The sequence below is a fragment of the Anser brachyrhynchus genome, assembly GCF_964034855.1.
Source record: "Anser brachyrhynchus genome assembly, chromosome: 12".
Taxonomy (NCBI): Eukaryota; Metazoa; Chordata; class Aves; order Anseriformes; family Anatidae; genus Anser; species Anser brachyrhynchus.
Window position 1 is genome coordinate 9,617,940 of NC_137707.1, and position 25,829 is coordinate 9,643,768.

General features: G+C 40.9%; 2 protein-coding genes and 1 long non-coding RNA gene across 30 annotated transcripts in view; 1 reads left to right on the plus strand and 2 right to left on the minus strand.

Moving 5' to 3' along the window:
* Positions 1–12,539, plus strand: part of CDH5 (cadherin 5) — a 33,484-nt gene extending 20,945 nt beyond the window's left edge. For 2 of the 4 annotated variants that reach the window (XM_080552807.1, XM_080552805.1), the window contains exons 3-12: positions 1,465–1,753; positions 1,843–1,959; positions 2,935–3,099; positions 3,502–3,689; positions 5,451–5,704; positions 6,273–6,415; positions 7,214–7,338; positions 8,430–8,538; positions 8,823–9,068; positions 9,857–12,539. In XM_080552807.1, the coding sequence (XP_080408933.1) occupies positions 1,465–1,753; positions 1,843–1,959; positions 2,935–3,099; positions 3,502–3,689; positions 5,451–5,704; positions 6,273–6,415; positions 7,214–7,338; positions 8,430–8,538; positions 8,823–9,068; positions 9,857–10,362 (2,142 nt within the window). In that variant the 3' untranslated portion in view covers positions 10,363–12,539. The remainder of the gene's footprint in view (positions 1–1,464; positions 1,754–1,842; positions 1,960–2,934; positions 3,100–3,501; positions 3,690–5,450; positions 5,705–6,272; positions 6,416–7,213; positions 7,339–8,429; positions 8,539–8,822; positions 9,069–9,856) is intronic. The other 2 variants (XM_080552808.1, XM_080552806.1) reach the window with 1 other exon arrangement.
* The window catches only part of LOC308176724 (uncharacterized protein), a 297,961-nt gene that overhangs the window by 210,204 nt on the left and 61,928 nt on the right, over positions 1–25,829 (minus strand). For 13 of the 25 annotated variants that reach the window (XM_080552845.1, XM_080552850.1, XM_080552848.1 and 10 more), the window contains 3 exons: positions 22,230–22,279; positions 20,723–20,853; positions 3,213–3,268 (listed from right to left, as the gene is read on the minus strand). In XM_080552845.1, coding sequence (XP_080408971.1) covers positions 3,213–3,268; positions 20,723–20,853; positions 22,230–22,279 — 237 coding nt within the window. Of the gene's footprint in view, positions 1–3,212; positions 3,269–14,709; positions 14,927–20,722; positions 20,854–22,229; positions 22,280–25,829 lie in introns of those variants that run through there. The other 12 variants (XR_013938519.1, XR_013938521.1, XR_013938522.1 and 9 more) reach the window with 2 other exon arrangements.
* On the minus strand, positions 11,753–14,582 carry LOC308176741. Its single transcript, XR_013938560.1, has 2 exons — positions 14,334–14,582; positions 11,753–14,195 (listed from the first exon to the last, which is right to left on the minus strand). It is a non-coding gene; the product is annotated as an uncharacterized lncRNA (long non-coding RNA).

Genomic DNA, 25,829 nt, shown 5'->3' on the forward strand with positions numbered 1-25,829 from the left:
TTCCTGGAGCTGTCCTAAATAAGAGTAATTCACTTTGTACTGTGCTCTGTGGTCTTTCAACAGTGGAATGCTTCTGATTACTTTTGCAATATCTGTGTTCAGTGCATTGCATTTGCAGGATTGAACACTTGATAAACCCCTTTTAAAAGGCCACAGCAGCAGCACAGCAGAACTGAGTGACAGCTGCAGGAATATGCTGCTATGTTTGGATTTTATCTTTCTTGACCTTGGAGCCTTCCCTTTGTACGTTCACTCTCAGTTTTAGCAAAGGCAATCTTGAAATTCTATACCTTTTACACCAAATAAATAAACAAAATCTGAGAAAGAAGGCGCAGACTATACTATCTTTGAGACAAGGGTGAGGTTATTTCTCCTCTTACATCTCCAGAGTTGCAAGCTGTTCTACAGCAGCACCAGCAGTCACAAGCATGATTAAGTATGTGGAACGAGGAAAGAAAATTTTAATAACACATTTCAAAATAGAAAACATAAATAAAAGAATGTTCAACAGTAAATGACAACTATAGGATAAATAAAATCCTGAATACCAAACAGCTGCAATTTATGATAACATCAGTAACAAAAGACTAGAAATTCTTGGTCAAACCCAGCAATTACTGATAAATAGCTTGCTGAAATAATAATGCTGATATAGTGCACAGAAAACTGTGGTTTAAACCTGCCAGTAGTATACTTAGAGGGGTAAAGGTATGGAAAGGGAAGAATCGTCAGATCATCTCCCGATTAAATAAAATAATGTGCAAAAACACTTAGAATTGGATTAAATTACATATAAAAACTGATTAATGTTTTTATCCCATCCGTTTTTTTCATAGCATATGATCTTAGATTTTAAACTCTGTGGAGTGCAAATTTAATCTTGCTGTCATAGCCTTGACTCTAAAGACTAACTACGAAGTAACTGCATGTGACTACACTCAAGAAAACTGTCAGCTATGGCAGGAATTCTGCTAAATGACAAATAATAGAGAATAATGCTAAATAATGTCAATAGCTGTGAACACAAATTTGATTCCGTAATTCTGTGAAATCTACGCAAAATCTCCACTAAATTCTGAAAGGTATTTGCTAAAAGGAGAAGCTCAAACTGAATGTGGTGGTGCATGTATTTCAGACACAATGAGGTTAATGATTTTTATATGTAACTGCCTGAACAATTTATATCTTTAGGAAATGTGAAATATAATCTTAAAAAAAATGCTTCTTAACATATAAGCAAGCACGTTTCAGTCTGGATGCATTTTTCATCCTATAACCCGGATGTCTGTAGCTACTGCTTAGTTCAGTAATATCCCATCTGGCAACACAATTCCTGAGGGCTGTTCTGGTTTCAAACTGAGTCAGAAAGAGAGGTCAGTCACATTTGTGTGCACCGTCTGGTAGAAACTGTTTTGAATCCAGACTCCAAAGCCCGCCTTTATCTCTTTGAATTATACCTTCTAGATCACATCGAGTGTAAGGAACAACAACGCTAAGTACATTATTGAAGGTGAATATGCCAATACCATCTTTAAAGTGGAAGAGACCAGTGGTGATGTATATGCCTTTGAGAGGTTGGACAGAGAAAAGAAAGCAGAATATGAGCTGACAGCTCTCATTATTGACAGAAGAAACAACCGGTCACTGGAACCACCATCTAAATTTATTATCAAGGTTTATGATATTAATGACAATGCCCCTGTGTTCGTACAAAAGGTATTCAATGGATCTGTCCCAGAAATGTCACCAGTAGGTACGTTCTTCCATCACTCGTTTTCCTTCATGTCCTTGGCTAAAAAGCAAAATTTATACTAAATGTGCTGTTTGATAATCCTTTTCTAGGAACCTCAGTTACCAAAGTGACAGCTGTAGACGCTGATGACCCAACAGTTACAGGTCATGCCACAGTTACCTACCAAGTCATTAAAGGAGACGAATATTTCACAGTTGATGACTCCGGTAGGTCAGATATGCAAGTGTCAAACTTCTACCTTAAGCTTTTATAAAAACACAATTTTAAGCTGCGTTCTTTCTGGACAAGGGAGATAATAAGTCAAAAATTTAATTTCAACTATAATTTGGAAAGATTTTTCATTCACAATGACACAATGCCACTGCCTGCATCTGAAAATGAACTAATAAAGCCAGGATATTAGGTACCATGAACTAACTGAGAAGATGAAAGGTCATTTTCTTCCCACTGATGAAGAGACTGACTAGGACATAATACACGTTTATGTTTCCAGTTTAGCATGGATACCATTTCTTTGACCAACCAGAAAAAGAGGAATACATAAAAAAGCAGCATTCCTAAAGATTAACTGAGAAAAAATCTTTAAAAAGATAGTCAAAGGATAAATAGTGATTACAACCCAAGAATACTCCCCACAGCTTTGCAAATTTGGCACATGAACGATAGGTTATGCACTTCCCAAGTTAGCAGAGACCTGAAGTAGGTCATTACATACAAAATGAACTGCATTTTATTGGGATGATTTTGACTTCCAAGTTTGGGTTCCTGTTTCTGATCAGTAACTCATCCCATTGCTTTCCTAAACTTCTTTTGTTTCAAGTTTGTCCTGTTTTACAAATAATCTCAACATCTCTTGTAAGCACAAAGCATACTGGTTCTCTGGAGCAACTAAATCAGATAATGAGGTGGCCGAACAAACTCTCTAGATGCTGGAGTGGCTGAGTTTAGACAGTTTTTGACTGTTTCTAAGCAGCAAAGATCAATTTAAAGGAATGTACCGAAAATCTCCCAAATATTCCATCGTATAGAAAGATTTCTAACATTTTTAGTCTTAGAAAAATATCACTGTAAAAACACTAGTTACAGTTGAATGTGTAGCATAAGACAAAAACTTGCTCTCAAAATTAAAATATGTTGGACATGCTACAAAATCTAATCATATTCAATATTATATTTTTAAGGTGTGATTTTTACAACCAGAGCTGATTTAGACAGAGAGAATCAATCAACGTATGAAATTATTGTTAAAGCAAAAGATGCTCCAGGGTTTTCTGGGGATTCAAGCACAGCTACAGTCATTATCACTTTAACAGACATCAATGACAACTTCCCCGTATTCAAACACCGTAAGTATAATGCAATGTATTATTTAGAAACCAAAGGCTGATATGAATAAAACAAATTTACATGAGAATTCATTGCAATTCAACTTTCTTAAAAGTGAACAAAATAATCTTACATATTCAGAAGGCTTCTGTATTTCAGCACTAGCTGCATTTCCTGGGTGAAGCACACCTAGAATAGAAAATAAAAATCGGTATTAGTTTTTGGTAACTTTATAAAAAACTTGAATATTTTGAGAAGTAATTAAACTTCAAAAAAACATTTCAGTGTTGTCTGTAAGGATCAATAATGCTAAATTCTCAATGATTCTCTGGATGTCTATAAACCAAGAACAGTCTTTAACTAAGCTCTAACTTCCATGTGCACAATCTTTATGACTCATTTGTTGATTTTTTTTTTAACAGCATCATTTCACTTTAAAGTTCCTGAAAACGTTTCAGTAGGAGGAGAAGTTGGCAGAGTCAAAGTGGAAGACATTGATGAACCACAACACAGAAATACAAAATACAGTTTTGTCAGAGGAGATTACAGGGACACCTTTGAAATTGTTGCAAATCCATACACGAATGAAGGAATTATTAGACCAAAGAAGGTACTTTTCCCAGTATCAAAGAAAGATGATGATTTTGTTTTTCCATGTGTAACAAGTGTTTGATTCGGGTTGGGACTAGCAGCAGGGAAAAACAGGAATGCATGGAAGTCACAGTACGGAAGGTATTCATCCTGAAAACCCCATTCTGTAAACTCTGCAAGAAGAGCTGGTGATTTACCAGCCCGTTTCAATTGCCAGTACTGGGAAAATCTGGGATTACCGCAGAGTGCAATGGGGACTATGTCAGATTTACAGGTTACGCGCTTCGGGCTCCTCTCAAACTTCAGACATTTGGATGCTTCAAAGAGCGAGTGAATTTAAGAGATGAACCAACTAACCAAGTCAAATAATCTTTCTCTTCTGCAGCCAAAGAGAAACCAAAGTAGAAAATGTGAACACGTACACCTGACCACTCTTATAAAAGTGCTCTTTACAAGTGTGGCACTTGCTCCCATCTTAGCCACGGCTCCCTTACTTTCCTCAATGTTTTCAAAGCTTCCCCATTACTTCCTGCTAACTCTTTAAGAGGGCCCAGACTCTCCAAAGCCTTTATTATGGTTTGTTCTTTGTTTCTTAATTCTCAAACCTACTCAATTTGTACCAAGGGACATTCTTGCATTATGCAGAGCACTGCCAAGCCAAGCGTTCATTGATTTTATTGATTTACAGTGAAAAAGGGGGAGGGAGGACTATAAATTACCTCCTGTAATCCTCAGATTGACATGAATGTGTTTTTTACTTCCAAGCATCTCTAACTATTAATACCAGGAATGTCATTAAGAAGAAAACTTTACCAAAAAAAGCAACCGATGTTCCAAGACTTACAGTAAAGTCTTCAGCTGTGCTCACACTAGACGTTAGCAGCTGTCCTTCACCAAACGCAGCCCTTCCCCTGATCTGCCCAGGGCCCAGAGGAATGCGTTGCTTGCCAACTTCTGCCCTGAGGAAGAGCCCCTCACACACACACGGGCTGATCTGGACGCAGCTCATCCTTGAACAGGCAGAGGGAAAAGTTCTCCCCAGTGTTTTGCAACCTGCTTTCAGCCTCAGGTGTATGTCATCATTTTAAGTATACAGGCAGGTGATGTACAATTTCAACTGATAGATAAGCACTGCCATTTCCATTTGCAATGTCTACTCAAAAAAAATAAAAATAAAAATAAACAGAGAAAACAGAGTCACTAGTATTAACCATGGCTTATTTCACAGTGTACGATCTCAGGGTACGGTGCATAGGGACCCAACCTGTGAGACAAGAGACAGCTGGGGCATTTCTCAGTGCCCGAGCTCCTGGCCTTCCTTCCATTGTGGGATTCTTTTCATAATCTCAGTTATAGGAAAAACAAGGAAGCGGATGTCATTTATCACTAAATTCCCCAGCTATCATTCAGTGCAGCTATGAAGTCTGTCTGGAAGGAAAAGAGAGAAGAGGAAACTCTGGCCCTCAACCCTGGAGGAAAAGGAGCTAAGCAATTTTTGGTGGCTACAGAATTATAAAAAGAAAATGATTTAAACCAAGAAATAATTGCTGCACTTCGAATACTGAACGAATCTGTTCAAAACCAGAAGTTGCTCGAGCCATTCCATTAATGAAAGAGAAGTTCAGTTCTGATTTGCTTCCCCCAGAGTCTAGTTGGAGTGCGGTTTGCTATTATTTCCCAATAAAATTAGAGCACAGAGCTTTAATTTGCATGGGTAGCTAATGCAAAGTTTACTTAGACATGACAAAAGAGAGACTATCTGTGTTTGTCTTTCTTCTAGCCCCTGGACTTCGAAAAAGTAGCAGAATACAGGTTTGACATTGAAGCAACAGATCCCACAGTTGATCTTCGCTATTTTAAATCCGGTGGCTCTAGGAGCATTTCAACAGTTACCATTGAAGTCACTGACGTGGATGAGCCCCCTGTCTTCACTAAGCTACCATATGAATTTAAAGTAAGGGAAAATGATCCAGAAAAAAAAATACTTGGTTCAGTTTGGGCATACGACCCTGACGCAGCTAAACGGAAAATCAGGTAACACAACACCAGCTTTAGTAATTCTATTTTAAAGTGGAGAATCTGTTAATGAGTCCAAAACTTTGGCAAACAAGTGAGACATTGGCCCTATTTTTCAGACAAAAGCATGAAAAAATACAATCTGATTTTTTCAGTCACTGCAGCCATAGATATATACGGCAACCAACAAATATGAGCATAAGTTACTTGCACCTATTTAATTACTGCATAAAGTCGCTGATAAACCACTTGAACATTTATGGGAAAATGCATAATCTTGGATAACTTTATGTGGTTGCAGTTGTAATTTACTGTTACAATTTTTATCATAACTTTCTCGAGCATGTGATTTGAAAGGAAAAGAAAACAGACTTCTTAAACAGCAAAAGAGAATAACCTGCGAACTTTTAGGATGGGTATGTTACGCTCTCACAGCTTGCCTAATTTTAGGGAAATCTTCAGAGACTGCCTAGTCCTGATATGAATGCAATTTGTTACACAGCCGTCTGGCCTTCTATGAAGAACTGAAGTGAAACACAATATTATAACCCTTGTACTAACATATCTCTTTTCAAACAAAAAACAGATTTGTTCGACGAAGAGCTAGTCCTAATGCAGACTACATTAGAGTATCTGACACTGGAATTATTCAACTTCCCAAGCCCCTGGATAGAGAATTCAGCTCCTCGTACAACATCACTGTAGCAGCCCAGGAAATCCTGGAAGATGGTAAGTGCTATCCATTTCCTTACTTGAAAGAAAGCAGTGGGTGACTTTACAGCAGGACTGTACCTTATCAAGAAGTAAAGCCACAACCTGACAGCTTGTTTCCACTAAGCTACAAACGAAATGGATGCTTGCAGGGTTTGCACAGCAATCTTCCAAATCAAATGAGTGTCTACAAATAGGTCAAATAGAATTTTAAGATTTGGGCCCTAGATATTACAAAAATGCTTTCAGTTTGTTAAAAGGAATGAAAGGGGCATGAGGAGAGGAAGGAGCTCGGAAAACAGGCATAAGCCTGTGTTTGGAGCAAACATCCCAACCAGTGTCACCCCCCTACATGGAGGTGCAAGAACTGCCTACCAAGCTTACTGCCCAGCACAACTCCACTCAGGCTGGGGAAGCAGAGCTGGCTGGGGCCCTCCCCCAGAGTCAGTTTTGGGGAGGACGGGCTTTTCTGCAGGGAAAAGGTACTTAATAGTATGGGCACACTGTACCAGTGGCCTTAGGGCTCGAGAATGATGTCGGACACCATAGCCACGCAGTCTGGGAATCACAGGGAGCCACAAGCAATTGTCATTTTCTTCCTCGTGGATCCTTGATGAATTAGGCCAATACAAGAGTTTTCAGAAAATAAATCTGAATCTGTCAAAAGGAAAAGTTTAAATGAATGATGGATCTAGAAACTCCCCATATTCAGCATGCAGGAGTCACAGGTGTGGACATGAGCAGTGGAAAGGGGGAGCTTTACAGCCCCACGATTCCAGCTGTCTCAGAGATGTGCATTGTTGTTACTCGTTTCAGGCCGTCTTTCTGACAGAGAATCACACGCCCAAGTTCATGTAATAGTCATTGATGAAAACGACAACGCTCCAGAACTTGTTTATCCTGAGGAACCCAGAGTGTGTGAAAACGCTGCTCCAGGAAAGGTGAGACAGGAAGAGGGCTTCTCCCTTAAACCTGGATTATCTACTTGCAAGCTTAGGCCAAAAATATCTTTTATTAAAAGATAGTCTCAGTTTTCACATTCAAAAACCTGACCATTTCAGTGATTTCCAAAATGTCAGTGGTTAGTAATCTTTCTTCAGGACTTCACACTGTTGGAATATTGACTTTCACCTCCTCGCACACATGGGCTGCGCAGTTCCTCTCCCTCCAGGCTTTTAAGTATGTACGTGCTTTAGCAATTGAACCCTGAAGTAAGGCAACCCTTGCAAAGCAAAAATTAGCAGCTCAGTTTTTTTATTACGAGTGTTTACACTTGACAGTGAAAACAAAACTATTTCGAAAAACTGAGAGAAATACTGCTATGTATAACATTACTATAGCATTTATCAGAGTGCAAGCACCTGCATGCACGAAGAGTGATAGCGTTTGTGGATTTAGGTGTTTGACCTCAGACACAAGAATTTGTGTAGCCTACACATACTATGTTAGATTAGAAGAGACGCTGCCACAGACTGGATGCACAAGGTATTATTAATGGAATCTGTTAGAACACATAAGGTATTATTTCACCTTTAAATTAATTTTTAAATTACCTTTGGGACATAATCATATACATTTTTTATATTTTATACAGCTAATGTATCCCAGGTTGAGGTTTTGAAAAAAAAAGCACGTCATTCAGGAGTAGCAGTCCCAATGGCATTCAGTTAATGAGCCTCATGCTTCTAAATAAGTTAAACACTTTAGATAATATCCATTGTGGACGTATAAATGAAAATTCAATCTATGTGTCTCTGAGCATAAGACTTTTTTATGCTTTATTGACACAAGATTTCATCTTTTGTTTCCCATCTGTGAACGAAGGAAGGACAGCTCTTTTTGAAGAGCTACAAGGAAATTACTTCCCTTGAAAGAACTGGAAGAGGAACATCATAAGATATCTTTGTCCTGCCATTTATTGAGGGGTTATACAGGATACAGAGCCCAGCACTAACTTATATACTGTAAGCATTTTTATCACTGGAGGCAACGTATACTGAAATTTATGACCTCTTCCATCTTACCTTTATAGGTAATCATCACGATTTCAGCTACTGACAAGGATGAAATATCACCTAGAGGTTTCTTCAAATACTCCCTGGCCACAGAAGATAGCAACTTCTCGTTGGTTGAGAACCACGGTAATGTTTTCCTGCAATGCATTTTCTCATATAGCCAAAGTGAGACACTAGGGCACAGGGGAGAAAAGCTGCAGCGATGACCTATGATTGGTCCAGCTGAGCTAAGAAAATATTTTTAAAGGCTTAACCTACTGGAAAGAAAATGTCATCTGTTGCCACCCAAGTTTCACTGGGTTCCCTAAAGCCTTGCTCTGTCAAAGGGGAAGATGTACCAAATGACTGATAATCTATAAGAAAAATCAGGTAGAGATTATCACTGAATTAGATGTCGTTACTTCCTCCAGATAACACAGCTAATATCACAGTCAAGTATGGACAGTTTAATCGTGAACTTGCCAAAATCCACTACCTGCCTGTCATCATCTCAGACAATGGTGATCCCGAGCTCAGCAGCACAAATACACTTGTTATCAGTGTCTGCAAATGTAATGAAAAAGGCGACTTCACTTTTTGTGAGGAAAGAGCTAAACAAGTCGGAGTTAGTATACAAGCACTCGTGGCCATTTTTGTCTGTATCTTCACAATCATCGGTAAGTTATTCGACTTCGGTAATGTTCTCTGACTTGTGGGCATTTCATTTTTGTTTTTTCTTAACTTAGGTCCAAGAAAACTTCGTGGCTATAAAATGGTCACAAAGGCAGAAAAACTTTAACTATTTGATTCATCTCACTTGCTTTTCTATTTGGCTTGTTAGTTTAGTTTCAACTACAAACTTGTTCATTCTATTGGAAAAGGTGAGTCATTGGAAAGGTCATTGCACATATGCATACTATACTTGACTTAGTATTACCAGGCTCACATGCAGCTATAAAAAGGAAATTTGTGCTGGGGCAATAACAACAGGATTCCTGTTTTCAAAGGCTGGAAATACTTTCAGCAGTACAGTGAACTTATATACATAAGTAAATCCATAAATCAGCAGAACAGAACTTATTTGCTGTACTTCGAATCTGTCAAAGAATGGGCAAATTCTTTCTTGCTTGAGAAGAGGCCTCCTTTGCAATTACCACACAAGAAGCATTTGATGCCTGGCATTAAAATATTTACCACTTCCAGGCAGTAGCTGTTAGAACCATTCATTGCACTTGTGACACTATACTTTTGCACCTGTGATTCTACTTCAAGAGTCAGTTGTACGATTCCTGCTGAGACGTAACTGCTTTGAGAACATACAAATCCTAAAATTTAGCAGTAACTGAAACTATTATTTTTAAAATACATATCTAAAAAAATGGGAAAAAGTACACTTCAGACTATGTTAAATATCTGAAATGCAATTTGTTTTACTTTGTTACTTCTCTATTTACAATTGTTCAAGTTTTGTTTGCAGTAATCGCCTTGCTAATTCTTCTAAGAAAGAGACACAAGAAGGATTTGAGTGGTCTTGGGAGGAATGTGGCAGAGATTCACGAGCAGCTTGTAACTTACGATGAAGAAGGTGGTGGTGAAATGGATACCACCAGTTATGATGTGTCTGTACTCAACTCTGTGCGCAAGAATGGAATGAAGCCAGAAACAGTGCCCTCTCCATACGCACAGGTCCAAAAACCTCCTGGAAATCCAACTTCTGGTGCTGAAAAAATGGAAATTATGATTGAGGTTAAGAAGGATGAAGCTGACAATGACAGGGATTTGCTGCCATATGACACACTTCACATTTATGGCTACGAAGGTGCTGAGTCCATTGCAGAATCTCTCAGTTCTTTGGAATCGGGCTCCTCAGACTCAGATATTGATTATGACTTTCTAAATGACTGGGGACCCAGGTTTAAAATGTTAGCTGAGCTGTATGGATCAGAACCAAATGAAGATTTTGTGTATTAAGTTCAAACTAGTCATGAATTTTCTCCCTCCCAATACAGATAGATACAAGAGCCTGCCAATGGCCAAAGAAGATTTCACAGTTCTTCACCCAAGCAGTATAGGTTTTCAAACAGACCAGAAAAAAAAATGACAGAGGTAGGGATAAAAAGAAATACAAATAATGTATATCCACTCCCCAGCACTGCTATTCTTGCTGACATTTTGTTCTGTCCCTAAAATTGCTGCTCGGGGACTTAGAGTCTTCCAGGACATGACTTTTCTCCCTACCCAGATAGATCCTTCTCCTTAAAAAGTGGCTTTGTCTCCAATGTCTCCTTCATTCCTCTCCTCCTGTACATCAACATGCATTTCATCCATCCGCTGAAACAGAGAGGTTTGGTGGCACTGAGAAGAAATGTTTTGTACAACCTCTTGTATCTCCAGCCTGCTGGTTTGCCTGGCCCTATTGTAACATCTTTATTGATATCCCACGCTTATGCTTACCCAGCAGAGGAAAGGAGGAACATATGGTTTATCACTTAATATTAGAAATTATTCCATCACTTCCAAAAAGAGGCAGGGTTTTTCCTTCTTTCCAATCTATTAATTATTCTTGCTTTATAGTCTTTGACTACATATATGAGTTACTACAGATAAAATGAGACAGGATTTTTAGATGCTCAATCTGGTTTCATCTGTCATTTTTAATAGCCTGATGATGATTTCAGGCACCTTTCTGGAGTGCTAGAATTTCTTCTAGCTAGCAGCAAAATTGTTTTTTCTCTCTGTAAATAGGACCTCAGTGTTACTCAATGGAACATATCCTGCAGGGCAGGAAATGTTGGAGATCAGGGGAATGTTAAGACTCCAATACTGTAAATCTCTCTAGATAGCAACATAGGGTCTCTCTGGATCTCTAAAAAGGGTGAATAGCTTTTTTATTCAACATTATTAAAGGAACTGTATTATTTCAGGGACAAACAAAGGAAGGGCCTCATTACTGTGAAACTGTTTTGATTTTTTTCTAAGCAGGTACTGTAAAACGGGTATTTTCCACCTAGGAAAATATTGTAGACTTCCAAAACATAATGCTTCACACCCACACATTTGTCTGCATAGAAGAACCACAAATGTAAGTAAGGTTTTGGAGCTGCAACTATTAAGTCCCTGGTAAGCATGTGTTCAGTTTCTCGCCTGATGAAGAGCCACACAATGAACGGAATGAAAACTCCCATGCCTGAAGTTACCCAGCCAAATACATTTTGTTAGAAGTGGGTCTCTTAGGACAATGGCCAGTCTCTGGCTTCTGGCCATGCAGATTCCTGTTGCCTTCAACAGGAACAGAGCCCTACTACACACATACTCAGTTTTGCAGAGTCTGTGCTGGAGCTGTATGTATTAGTTTAGTTGATTTGATTATTTAAATTTGGTAGCTAACCACGTAACACTAAATCTTTTTCTTTTTCTTTTTTTTTTTTTCTCATTTTTTTCCTAAACCAGTGTAGTGGAACCTCATGAACTTCCTTTTCAATCATTCATGTCCTCTCCCCCTTCCCCCAGATCATTTATCGGCAGGAAAGAGCAATGCACTGTAATACAACCCCAGATTAATCCACACGGCTACAGCAAGTTGTCTAATACAATACTTAGTAGACACTAATGCATCACTATCAATAGTAGACACTATCAAATATTTCAAATCACTTAAATTTCCACATACAAACTAAGGGAAAACTAAGTAGAATCCTGCCTATCAATCAAATCACCTTTGGATCAGATCCTCTATAAAGCCAATTTTGGGACGACAGCCTTGGTTTATTTTTAATGTGATCATTCTCTTCTATTTTGCTTAATCTAGTCAACAGTCTGTGCTATTGAGGTTCCATGTGTTAGTATATTATAAAGAATTCTAACTAATAATACTTACAGTTTAAGGTTTTCATCAGTAATTAAGGTATTGGCAATCAACAGGTAAAGCTAGTTATGAAATTATTTAGTGCGGTAAATAAAGTATTTTGGTAAGCATCATCCAGACAGTATTACCTGTAATCGCTGTTTTTACGCCTGTTTTATAAAGCTATTTTAAGGAACACTGTATCGATTTCCATTGTATAGAGACGTTTGCACTGGATATTTTCTTTTTGTATTGCTGTACTGTATTTTATTTTTTGACTACATAAAAGCCAATCTCAAGTGTGGATTTTCTGTGCATTGCGTTTCACACAGAAGACAGTAACATGCCATGTACCTACAGTGACCTCAACCATAAAACCACTGGTATCTTCACCGTAAGCAAACTCAGATTAGACACAAACCCACAAAAAGACTTCCTGTAAGAGAAGTTTTCTCCCACTCTTCAGAGAGCTGTCAATGAAGCTCCTGGGGAAGGAAGAGAAAAGCCCCAGAGGTGCAATCTGCTTTCAGCAGCTGGGGAGGCTGAACCCGCTGACGTTGGAAGACCCGTGCCTGCCAGCAGGACAGGATGCTTTCCATTTCCAAGCAGATGTTTGGTATTTTAGGAGCCAGGCATTGCAGTGATTGTGAGGCACCACGTTTACCGAGATCTGCCCTCCCTTCCCACTGGAAATGCACTCCTCCTGGACGGTGGGGGGCTCAGGGCAGAGCCCCTGCCTGCACGGGGGCTGCACCTTGGCCCTCTGCCTCGGTGGGCTACTGTCGGCGCTGCCGACATCTGACACAACATGACAGCCCTCACATGTGACAGAAAAATGAAAAATGGCTAGCCCTAAATTTGCAGCTTTTCCTTTATCTGCTAATGATCACTGCCCCAATATATTCCCAAGATTATTCAAGTGCTTTAGAAAATCCCATCGATTTTCCCCAGATATGGCACTTACAAATTACAAAGCTTGGAATAAAGTAAAGAAGTTCAATTCCTTCACTGCTAATTGCCATGAGCAAACTCCAGATCAAACACACTTTAGCTCAAGTTGTATTAAAAACACAATAGAAGTGCTAATTACGTTATAATGAAATGCACTTTTCCAAAGAAGGAATTTGATTAAACAGCTACTTGCAACTTGTAGCAGAGAGTCTCATAAAGGTTTTCATTATTCATTTAATTAATATGCATTTTAAACTCTTATCCCTAAAAATATATCATAAATTATTATTTTATTACATTCATACTGAGAAGTTCATGCCATTTAATAAAGGTTTTTTACTTCCACCCCATCAGAAAATTTTATGAAACAATGCCTTGTGACGGGAATCCTTGATATGTACCAAAGCAGCAAGGAAAAGCTGACTGCTGCCACCTGGCACACTGCCACACTGCCCAACCAAGTCAAGTGAGCTAAGTTCCCTTTACCAAAACCCATTTCCACGGTTCAGAGCACAAACAGCCATATCGGGTATTATCTGATTACAGTCCAGTATTACTGAAGCCGTCAGTAAAAATGTAACAACAAAAAGTAAAAACAAAAATTTGTTATAAAAGAAAAAAAGGGGAAAGGATTGCTTCTGAATCTTTGTTTTCTTTCTTCAATTAGTGGATTCTTCCCTTTTCTTCTTTCAGCAACACAGGCTTAGAATAGCACCAGAAGGGCTCCAACCAAGCTGCTAATCAGACCAGCTCGGCACAAGCACTGTCATCCGGCCAGGCCTAACGGAGTGAACAAGTCACATAAAGCAATGCTCTTTTTTTACTGCTAATAGATCCACCCAAATACATTTATTTTAAATGTTTTCACTCCTGACACTCCTGTGCATATGTTGTGTGCATAGGAATGGCTCTCAGTAGTAGTAAACTTGCAGGTAAACCATCGTATGGTAGGATTTAGCCGTCTTTGGCTAGGAGCAATATATTTATTTCCATTATATTCCAGATGGGGCTAGGACAGAAAAGAAGAGCAACTGTAATTTTTCTTGACTTGTTTTGCCTTCTTAGCTTTCTTATTATTTATTTTCTTATTGTTCTTATTATACTTCAAATTTGAGGGATTAAAAAAATAAAACTCTTGTGGATTTACCTTCACATATTTCCTGCAGTGAAAGAAACCACCACGGCCGTTATCTCTCCCGTTTAAGGAGCTCCCAGTTTCAGTGCAGCCCACCAGGAACTGACTAAGAGTATGATCAGATCAAAGTGTATGATTTATCCTAAACCTAGTCCATAGAAAACGCATAGCAGAAAACACCCTTTTGGTCTGCATCAGAAACAGGAAGAGAAAACAAAAACAGCAAAACTCTTTCATGAGCAATAAAAGCCATGGATTTTTCCTGACCTCTCTCAGCTTCCTGACTTTGTTCCTGCCTGACCTGAAAGAAAACGGAGAAGGAGCGCTTCCTTCCACTCGTCCCCAGCCAAGGGCTGTCCCACCTGCGTTCCCACAAAACTTAACTTACTGATGCCACACAACCCTCGGCAATCCTTTCATTCCTCGCTTTTCCAGCCAGCCCCTCTCAGCCCGCAAGGGGCGAGGAGCGCTGTGCGCCCCCGTGAGGCGGCACCCGGCGGCCATTTGCTCGCCGGCGGGGCGGAGGCCAGGGCAGGAGCGGGAGGGGAGCGGTACAAGTGTCCTTTCGGAACGGCTTGCCGTTCTCTCTCCTCCCCCTTCTAATTGCAAACCTGCGAAACCTGACGGTGCTGCGAATCTGAGGGGAAGGCGAAGCGGCACCTTTCTCTGCCGCGCATGCTGCGGCCGGCTCGCTCCTCCCCACGGCCACCTGGCGGGGAGGCGCCAGGGCTCTCCTCAGCGAGCTCTTCCTCAGCGGCCGCTGTCGCTGCGGAGCCACCGGGGCCCCCGAGGCGCGCAGCCCCGCGGGGTGCCGTGCCCACCCGTGGCCGCCGGGGGGCGCTCGGCCCCAGCGCTGTGCCCCGGTGTGGCCCGGCCCGGTGAGCAGCAAGTCGCTTCAGCGCTGCCCTCACGCAAACCCTCGGAGCTGTAAAGCCACAAGGGCCTCCGAGCCCGGGTTCATGCCGGAAAAGCGGGGATCTCACGCAGGGCTTGGGGAAGGGAAATAGCTCTGGGAAAGGATGCGCGCTCCAGGTGTCTCCTTCAGCCAAACGACATCCTTCCCTGGCAGCCACACAACTTGGGGCACGTTTGCCTGTTTGCCAGGAGTCAAGTACTAAATCATACTAGTTTGTCATACGATATTGAAATCCGTGCTTGTTTTTGGTGCTAGAGATGTTGTCTAATCCTACTGCTTCAGAATATCCTTCCTTCCAAACCTGCTCAGAATTTTCTCAAGTACTTCCAAAACATTTTTATAGTCAGTGACTCTTAAAGTTGAGATTTGCTGTGGACAAGTGCATTTATGTATGAACACACGCATTATCCACCAGTCGTTATCTGTGTATTATAAACACGCAACAAAACTTCCCCATGTAGCCACACAAAGAAACCAGTAAAAAAAAAAAAAACAAAAAGCACTGGGAGCCTTTCAGTGACCCGCCGCCACCTGCTCCTCCGTGCTCCCACAGAAGTCACGCATGATGCAGTCCGCAGCTAGGGCTCTGCGAGCAAACCACAGGTCTCACCCTGCCAGGCCTCCTTCTCCTTTAGAGAACCGGAGCACACTTTGCCCATGTGCCCAGCTGCTCGTAGCTGGGGACTTCTTCCTAAAAACACGGTAGTCCTGGCAGAGAGGGCAACACCACATCCCCACCCAGGCCACCCCAGCAGCACGTGCAGGCAGCTCTGCTTGCACCACCTGCACCCGCCCAAGCTGCAACATGAGGAAGCTTTGTGCACCTTCCCAGCATCGTTAGCATGAACGTCAGTGAAGCTGCCGCTGTGGTTTACCATGCCTTGGCGTACAGCAGTCGGTGGCTTCCTGGTCAAGGAATTCCTGTTTGAACTGGAGGGAGGATGGACAGAGATGATACGAGTATGTAACACAGCTGGGGAGACTATGATGCTCTTCTCTGTGTCACTCAGTGGGCACGAGTCATCCACACTGATACTGAAACTTCCTCAATGTCACTGCTAACCACTCCAGTTTGGGGTGGATGATGGCTTTCCAAATCTGAAGTATTTTGCCACCGCAAACACGGTAGGCAAGCAGACACAAGAAGTGACACTAGGCACTCCTCACAGTACCATGCTTGAGAATGACTTGAGTTCTGCAATTGCAGCCAGATAAGGATCCAGAGCAGCAAAAACTACCGCCTTTGGGTCTAGTGTAACACCCACAGGGGTCAGAAACATGATATGGCCGTGCCCAGTCGCACTGCCCTCTTGTACTCAACAGCAACGGGCAGCAGAAGCAGAAGGCGAGGCTAGCAGGGATCCAGTCGAAAGCCGACTATGCAAAGGAGCTGGCACCAAGGAACACCCCTAGAAAGCTGGCACAGGGCTGGATGCAGGGCAGTCAAAAATACTGGGCAGCAGGGCTATGTCTCATGCTGATGCAAAATCATTGTCTCATTATGCTTATTTGGCAGTGACCACTTGTCACCTCACTGCATAACCACACCGTGTACAGACTCAGATCCGTCTAGCACAAAGAAGACACACAGACGCTTCCCTATACCATCGTAAGGGCCCGTTAATGTGCCTGAAAGCATTCTGAAGAAGTAACATTCTCTAATGCTTACACATTTCAAGGACAGAAGCTTTAATACTTTTATTTTCTAGCAACTTCTAGGCACAATAAATTTTTGCAAAAGATCTATAATTAAAACACGCACCCCTGTACATATTCCTGGTTCTGCATGATGTATGGGATTATTCCTACTGCAGTTAAGAGGGAACTTGTAGCCTACTGCATGAATAGAACATGTATTTCATAGGTCACTGTGAGCAAGAATGATAGGTAACACAGAGAATATGAGGGAGAGTTAGAACAAGATAGTCATGTACAGACTTCGAAATTAAAATTACAATGTTAGGTACTTAAAATAAGTGCCATAGCCACAGAGTATTTATTACATGCAGAAAACACTATTGAGAATTACAGCACAGACTTTATTTGTATGAGATGCTAAATGTGTGACCAACATACTTCACATGGCTCTGTATGGGGTTTACACTTTATGGGACTTACATAAAGGACTTACACTTGGCCAGAGGACTCAAGTTTCATTGCCTTTTCATTCCTTTAATTCTGCCTCTAAGAAACACGTTTATTTAAGCCATTCATACTACTTACACCAGACTTTTATTGCAGCTGCCCAAATTATCCTATTTTAGCCCACAACCAATAATGAAAACTCAGCTTTTCCTTGCATAGCTATGAGATCAGCTTTTTTAAATGTCCACCCATCTCTGATGTTTTCAGTCACCAGGGTCAGAGGCCCTCTGGTTCAAATCCTTTACAGTACAGGAAAGGACCCATGAAACATACTCACCTCTAGTTAATATTCCTTTGATGACAGAAAGCTCATCCCAGGACAGTTCTGAAAACCACAAAGAACAGCCTAACAGTTGAACAAGCTTTCATTTCCATGACAGCAGCTGTTTGGGCTAACGTCCAAGGGATGAGCCTTGGAAGCATTAGCACACAGAATTTAAACTTAAGAGCTGTAACACTTCAGATGGGGCTAAACTGTACTCCATTTAGGTAGAGAACAAAAAATGACTTGCACAACCAAGGTTTTACACTATCTGTGTTTTTGATGCTTCTCAAAGGTGCCTAGAATTGCATCACTATAAAAAGGACCCACTTCTAGTCATCTCTGAAGTGACAGCTGTAGCTGTACAAGCTAGGCAGAAGAATCACTGAATTGCCCCTAATCCACAGCAACCCAGGCACTGCTTACAGGGTACTCATCTCAAACAGAACTGCTTGCAGCAGGCAATATTAAAGGGATAATGACTCAATACCTTACTTTCTGGCCTTCAATTACTATGCTTGGAAAGGAGAGGCCTTCACACAACAGCATTCATATAAAGCCAAGTTATGAGCAAATGCTAGTTCAGAATTGCTACCATCTTTAGTTTAAGTCTTTGGACTCGCGGCTAGCTAAATCCATGAATTAACATTGCACCTTATTTATTTATTGTTGGGGCTCTGAAATACCTATATTAATCCCAAAGGAGACGGGAGAGACCCAGGTTTGGATTCTCCTAACCCTAGGAGACTTTCCAACACTGCACAGGGAGAGAACGGGACTGGCACAATCACTGCCCTTCTCCAGCAGGGGAGATGAAACAGGAATCCGACTCTGACTGTCAGCCCCCTGTGATTTTCCTGTACTCGTCTGAGTGCTGCACGACTAGTTAATCACGCAGGGATAAGGCTCTTACTGAACACATATGCTGTGATTTCACTAGGCACACATGTTCAGCTGCCCATTTCCCCACAGGCAGGACTGTGTGCACAGAGTCAATGCTGTCCGAAGGGCTCTGGCCCATTTATACCGCTCTAAGCACCTCTGATCTGATTGAGGCTCCACCTCTGTGAGAGCCCAGCTTCACATTGTAATCTTTGGACAAAAGTTAAATCACAGCATGGGGTATTGTGAGCACCAAGTAAAGATTTGAAAGCTGGGTTATAGGACCCTGAAGATACGTTTAGCATTGAAATGCTGGTGGAAGCTTAATTACAGTGACACTACTATAGGCTGCTCTGCTAAGCAAGCTATTTAAGCCCTTTCAATAATGTTTTGCTGTAATGGGAACAGCTCAAGCTGCAATAGCAGTTTGCTACACAGAAAACATTACAGCAGTTGATCTTATTCTTTCCAATACACTTATTTTAACAGTTTTTCCCTGCTGCACCGCCTATCAGATGGCCTTATCTCCAGAGAGCACAATTGCCTTTTTTCTGCCACTTGCAGGTAGTTATGATTTTCAGATTCAGCTTAGAGAAGCTTCACTCAACACAAAATGAGGCTTTTTCACATATTTCATTTATTTGAGGGTTCTCATTGAATGTTGAGCATGAGATCACACTGCACCCAGCTAAATCTTTTCTGCTAGGTAATGAAGAGCTGTGGTGCCTACCCTACCCAGAAGCCTGGGAAAACTAATACCCACTAGATATTTCTACAGAAGTAGATGAGGGATTGACGAAGACTGAAGTTTGGGCCACCTAGCCAAGCAGTTTTCCAAGCCCTGACATGAGGCAGTGGGAGGCCAGAAAAGAACAAGAGATATTGCCTCTTAGAACAGAGTTTGGACCTGCTCAGCTTCATTTTTCTTTGTTTTCTCATCATCCCACCTTCCCAAACCAGGAACAGTTCCCTCTATTCTCCCTCCCACACATCTTCTCTCCTCCTTTGTATACCCCTTTTCCAAACAAGATCCCTAACCCATGTTCTTGTCATGCCTTTACTCATCCAAATAACTCTCTCACACACTTCCCACCTCTTTACAAATAATACCGTGAGGTTCCTATTTAAATTCAATAAATCCCATCTGCCTCACTTTTCTACAATTCTACTTCACATCACCTAACTCAGGAAAGAGACCCTTTCTCCAACTGAAGATAAAGCAATCGAGCCCTACCGGGAAATCAAGCCTACTCTGTCTATATGAAATTTATAAATGTCAGTCACAGTAGTACCTACTGTGAAGGAACAGGGCACTGTGGCACAAATCTATTCTGCAAAGAGCAGATCTATTCAGTGTCAATCAGCTTGGATTGACTCATCTTCAATAGCAAGACATGATCTAGGCCAATTTGTGTACAAACATTATCAATTGTCTGTCATTTATCCTCAGCCTCTAATACCATGTTTAAATATTAAGACATTTTGCTTAATCCCAATTCTAGCCTCCCTAGGATTCTGATTTTTCTTGTGAGTAATCCTGCTTTTCATGTAGCTGCCTAATGATCTGTCAAATAACAGTAAATTATTTGCTCATCTAATTGCTTATTTTTATAAGGCATTCTAAAGCACAGATAATGACTGTAAGCCTGTATTTCTCAAAGGAATAAATAAGGTCAGGTCACCCGAATTATACTTAACCTAGCTAAATACAGTAAAAATACATTATTCACATAACAACTTTCTATTGTCCTGTGTCTTGCATTAAAAACATCATTTTCTTTGCACTACTAATTAATTCCATTAAATGGCAGGAAGACAATTTTGATAAACTGATTACTTTGATGGAAATTTCTTAGTGAATTAACCTGGCTTTGCTGTCTTTACTTGATAAAACTTGAAACATTAAATGTCAGACACACGGATATAATTTTACTGCAGTTTGTGTAAGCTTCTAAACTTGCATGCAAACCCACATAAATAACAGCAGTGACATGTCCAGTTTCCCTGGCTTTCCCTATTTCTTGTGCCCATTTCATCCACACAGATTACAAGGGAAGCACCATGCAGTTACCAAATCCAAGTTCATGTACAGCCTGCCTAAGAGCTGCTTCAGGGTAGACAGACTTTGTAAATAAATCTCTTTACAGCAGCACTAATCCCTTTCTATCAATAAAAGGAGAGCTCTTCTTTACTCGCCCGCATCTTGGAGCTCCTGCCCCACAGGCTTACATCTGCAGTGATTTAAATGCAGCTGGATATTGGTTTCTAGTAAGTGTAACATCTCCATCAAGTCCCTCACAGGAGGCACGTCAGCATTCAAGGGGCAACTAAAGGGAAAAGAAAGAGCAAGTGTGTACAAAATACCCTAAGTGGGTGGGACACATTTTCATTTTGTTGTCAGTTCACATTGTCAGAAACAAAATGATTTTGAAAGTAATAGAAAATCAGTGTAATAACACTGTCCTCAGCACGGCTTTGGAATCCATTTATGGGAGCCCTACCGGTAAAGTACATATATAATTACAGCTGAAGCTGTGTTTAGCTTCACACTAAACACCATCATGAGGCAATGTGTTAAATAATGCATTTCCCTAGTGCTTTTTACTGAATATGTGATCGTTTCATACATTAAAGTTACTGTTTTGATAATAAATTCTAGTAGCTTCACAACTAATATGCATACACTTTTCAAAGATTTCAGTGAAGCAGAAAGTGTCTGCACCCACGAGAGGCAATCACTTATATGCAAAAATTTCACCGTGTTTCTGCTGTAACTCCCTACTTCACCTGGGACTTAAATTACTAAACTAGAAGCATTCAGGAAAACAAGGGCCTTAATGCTTCACAAACAATGCAGCCCAACAACTCTACAACTTCGGAAGGTTTCCCTGTTGGACTCTGGCAAGACCCATTTTGTGGTCCACAGCATGCTTATTTCTCAGGTGCATGCACAAGAGCGAGTAAGCAACAACTACAGTCACTCCACTATCATTGTCACTGTGAGGAATGTTAGCTTACCATATTTAAAACATAAACAACAGCTTCCTATCTTTTTATAGCATGCACCAACTCCCTTCATTCCTTGCTTGTCAGAGACACTCCCTATATACACACAGACATTTTTTCATTTTGACTTAAATGTCAAGCTTCATTACTAAATTTTTTATCAGTGTTTTCCATGCCAGAGGCACATGTGTGTCAGCTGGCATTGGCTTTCATACTGCCAAAATAACAGTAAATCAAGAAAAGACAGCAGTTAAATTGGTGATACCAGTTATTTTCTGGGCAGTTATCATGGGGATATCATTGTCAATTTAATAAAACATTTCATAGCAGGGTGGAGATATGTTCCTCTATTCTGAAGTGTGGTCATAGGAAACTTGCTAGACAAAATGACATTACAATCTCCGTATTTATTCTTTCTCTGTTATTAATCTTTGCTGTATTTACAAGACAAGAAATGCATTTTCCTTGCCAGGACAGCAAATATAACTAAAAGTTCAAATTCTGCATGTTCTCTTTCCTTCTTAACCCTGGGGAGTTTATAACCAATTTTGCTGGGTGTACAATGTGCTACAATAATCTCTACGGTCGTTATCTCAAAATGCAGTAGAACAAGCATATAGAATCATTATTATATACATATATATTTTTTTTCAATTGTAAGGTTTAACAGCTATCTATTTTTGGTCTTGAGTCTTACCTTTTGTAGTAAACAAAATGTGTTATCTTCATTTTGCCCACAGGCCTCACCTAGAAGACAGATACACAGATAAATTTATTATTTAGAAAACAGCAAAGTCTAGCACTGTATAAATAACTTATGCTGAACATAATAGGATATACACTTGTGAACCAACTAAACTTTATCTTCTGAGCTGTTTTCAGCACATAGTGGCAGTTGCAGCTAAAATACAGCAGATGGCACAGAAAACACTACTAGCTGACAGATTACTGTTGTAGGTTTTCCCTGAATACAGACACAAAAATGTTATAAGCTAAACCTTAACCGGGAGTTTAACCCAGAGTTTTGCATTATCCATAGTGAGCACGTATACAGAAAAACAATCAACGGACAATACATAGATGAAAACGCTTAACTTTTGGGACCTAATTTGGCAGAACACAGCAATTCTTGGTGCATCACTGTAAAAACAATTCCTTGGGTGGTATCAATCATCCAAGCTCCCCTGAATAAGCAAGACTTGACGTTCTTGACTAATTCCAAAGCCTGAAAAAATGTGTTGTTTTTTTTTTTTTTATAGTGGCTTTAAGACTCATTTACTGTGTATCCTGCAGTACCTGGAAGCTGAAGGCAGCTCCAGTTGAGTCCCTTTCAATGATGAGTTGAGAGAAAGTGACTTACTCTCAGAAATAACAAAATGGGTCTCGAGTGTTTTTTGCACGGGTGAGTTCTAGATTAAACTTGGAAATTAGCGGTTCACAGTATGACTGTTTTCAGTTTTGTTCCCACATTCTGCAGCCCAGATAACCAGCAGTAGAAAAGACAACGATGCTGGCTGGGGAGAGTGCCCACATTTCCCTGCAGAGCAGGGCAGGCGGGGAGCGAGGGAAGAGGCAGCAGAAGGAAGGGCAAAAGCCGGGCGCTGTAAAGGCACTCGGTGGGGCCAGCGAAGGTACCACTGCAACACCACTAGCCAGGACCGGCTCTGCTGCGAGCCCCTGCTGGGTCCTGCGCCTGGCAGAGCATCCAGACACAACGCCAGAGGAGGCCAGGGGGAGAGAAGACAGATGGGGCTGAATTTCTTCACCTGTTCAGAAGAGATCCAGGTAAGGCACTGGCACCGAAGTCGTGGTACTGAACAGAAACGCCTAATACTGACATACTGACCAAAACTTTCAATGATCAGAATAAATTATTCAGAATGTCCCCTTGTGGGACAGACAGTCCCCTTGTGGCAGAGACACAACTCAGGTGTGTGTCTGTACCACTTCATTTTTTCTACTGCACTTTTGATAGAAGTCAATTGTCCTTTTAAGTGCTAAGGAGCACGGAACTGTCCTCTGACTTGTGATTACAAGTCACTGTCCTTCATGATTACAAGTCACTAACTCAAGCAGCCTGTGGCTTCCTTCTCCTTCAATTCCTTTCTGTTTCTGCACTGAAATTTAATCATAATTTCCTTCCTCAAATAGAAGCCAGTTATAGTGGCTTTTGCTCGCCTATACCCTAGAGCGCTCACTCACCACTGCTTCTGTATAATTTTATCCTCAATTTTGAGAATATTTTGTTTTATCAAAATGATACACAAAGGCTGAGTTGAAATTGATGCAGCTGATCTCTTAAATGTGGTCTCACTCACCAGCCTTTCAAGTGCTGCAGCAACCCACTTCATCTGAGTTCTTTTTGATACCTTTTACTAGTTTGTGTCACACTGTTGTTTGCTCTTTCCACTGCATTAAACCCCAAGCCAAAGCTGTCAGAGACAAAGTTTTATCTGCTCTTAAACCCCAGTACGATCTTTTTGTGCTGTATAACCCTCAGGGTCCATTTCTTTTCCTTGGCTTTGCTCTGTTTTGTCCCCAAGCCTGCCTTACATTTCCTACAAATAAATTGCACAAGCCACTTAGCTGCCCTGGCTTCCCACCTCTCCCACCCATTTATCACTGGGCTTCTCTATGCCAGCAAGTGAACTTCTCTGCTCTTGAGGTTTTAAATTAATTGCCAGTTTGCTTATCCTACTGCATATTTATTTCCACAGGCGAGACCTATTAAACCAGCGAGTATGTTACATTCCTATTTTAACTGCGAATAGTTTATAAAAAAATGTGTCTCACTCGAAGTGGTGCCAATCTCTCAGGATACGGGGGGAAGCTCACCTGGAGGTTGTTGACAGATTTTTTTTTAAACCACTTTCATGGAAGATCTGGCTGCATTGTAATCATCCCCCATGCGAGTTCTTTTCTCTCACTCATTTCTGCTTCTCACAGCAATTCCTCTCTGGCACGAGCCTCACCACTGCTAAGACTGAGCACCGAGCACTACTTTCAGGGCCTTATTTTACCCTCATCTTGCATGCACATGTCAGTGAAACTCAGGCTGAGTTGCACGAGGGCTTCATGAGCCGGAGGGTTATGTCCCCAAGCATTTGATCACCAGTCTCCATCTCTTCCCTTACTATTATAAAAAACGTTCACAGTCCCAGTGAGGAACTTTGCACTGTTACATATTTATATATGTCTTACTGTCTTTCAGAGAGCCTATAGATTCAGAAAGACTTCATAAACAGAATAGCAATAAAATCTAGAGATATTGGTTTGTGTTTTCATTGGTAAGACACAGAAGACAATGAATTATGAGGTTTGTACTTCACCAAGGTGCGTTAAATATTTCTTGTTAGTACACAACAGTTTCAGAAAGATAAAATCAATTTTGAATACCTATTTTGTTTGCAGCCATACTGACTTTTTCTCATTTGTACTTCTTTCGTTTTAGGTTAACAAATGCGTTGCTAGATTCCAATGCCTGCCTACACCAGAAGTCCTATAGGGCAGGCCTTCTTCCCAAGAGCTCTCTATCAAAGGCCTTTACAAAAAAGATTGCTGATCGCAAAGGACAAATACTTCACTTTAGGGTCCACCTGTAAAAAACAGGAAATAAATCACAAAACCCCTGACCTCCACAAGGGTTACACTGACCAACAATCTCTGAAGTAGTAAAGAAACCGGTTTGATGGATGAAGCTTCCTTTCACTTCACTATTCTCTTTCCCTGTGACATTTGGCACACACAAGTTCGGCCCTGTGCTGTACTAGAGTTCCCATGCTTGCCTTACACTTCTCTGTGTCATTTTTGTGTTTCCCCAGAGGTCACAGAAACCTGGCCTCCGAAGGCCACCGCTGCTTCACAGGACCCCAGGTGGAGCTGCTGACCCCGACGCTGGACCTGCAGCACGGTGTGGGGCGCATCTGTTAGAGCAAACCTACAGCGCCTGAAAGGTCCGGTGATGTTCTGACACGAGGCTTGCTGTCAACACTGGTGGTAGGGGGGTGCCTAACCCTACATGCTGTGTATGGCATAGTTCAGTATTTCTTTATATATATTTGTGTGTATTTATATTTATGTATCTCCAGGGATACATGGTATTACTTGTTAGCAATCTGCTGGCTATCTTTAATTCCAAAAATACAATTAGAATTTGTGATAAATTCATGCAAGGACTAATGGAAATAAACAGAGAATCTGCCTTCACTGTCAAATGCTTTAAGGTCCTTGAAAGGTCAACACAAAATAAATTGCATAATTAACTGTAAATTTAATTAAGGAGTCACAGAATGAGAGG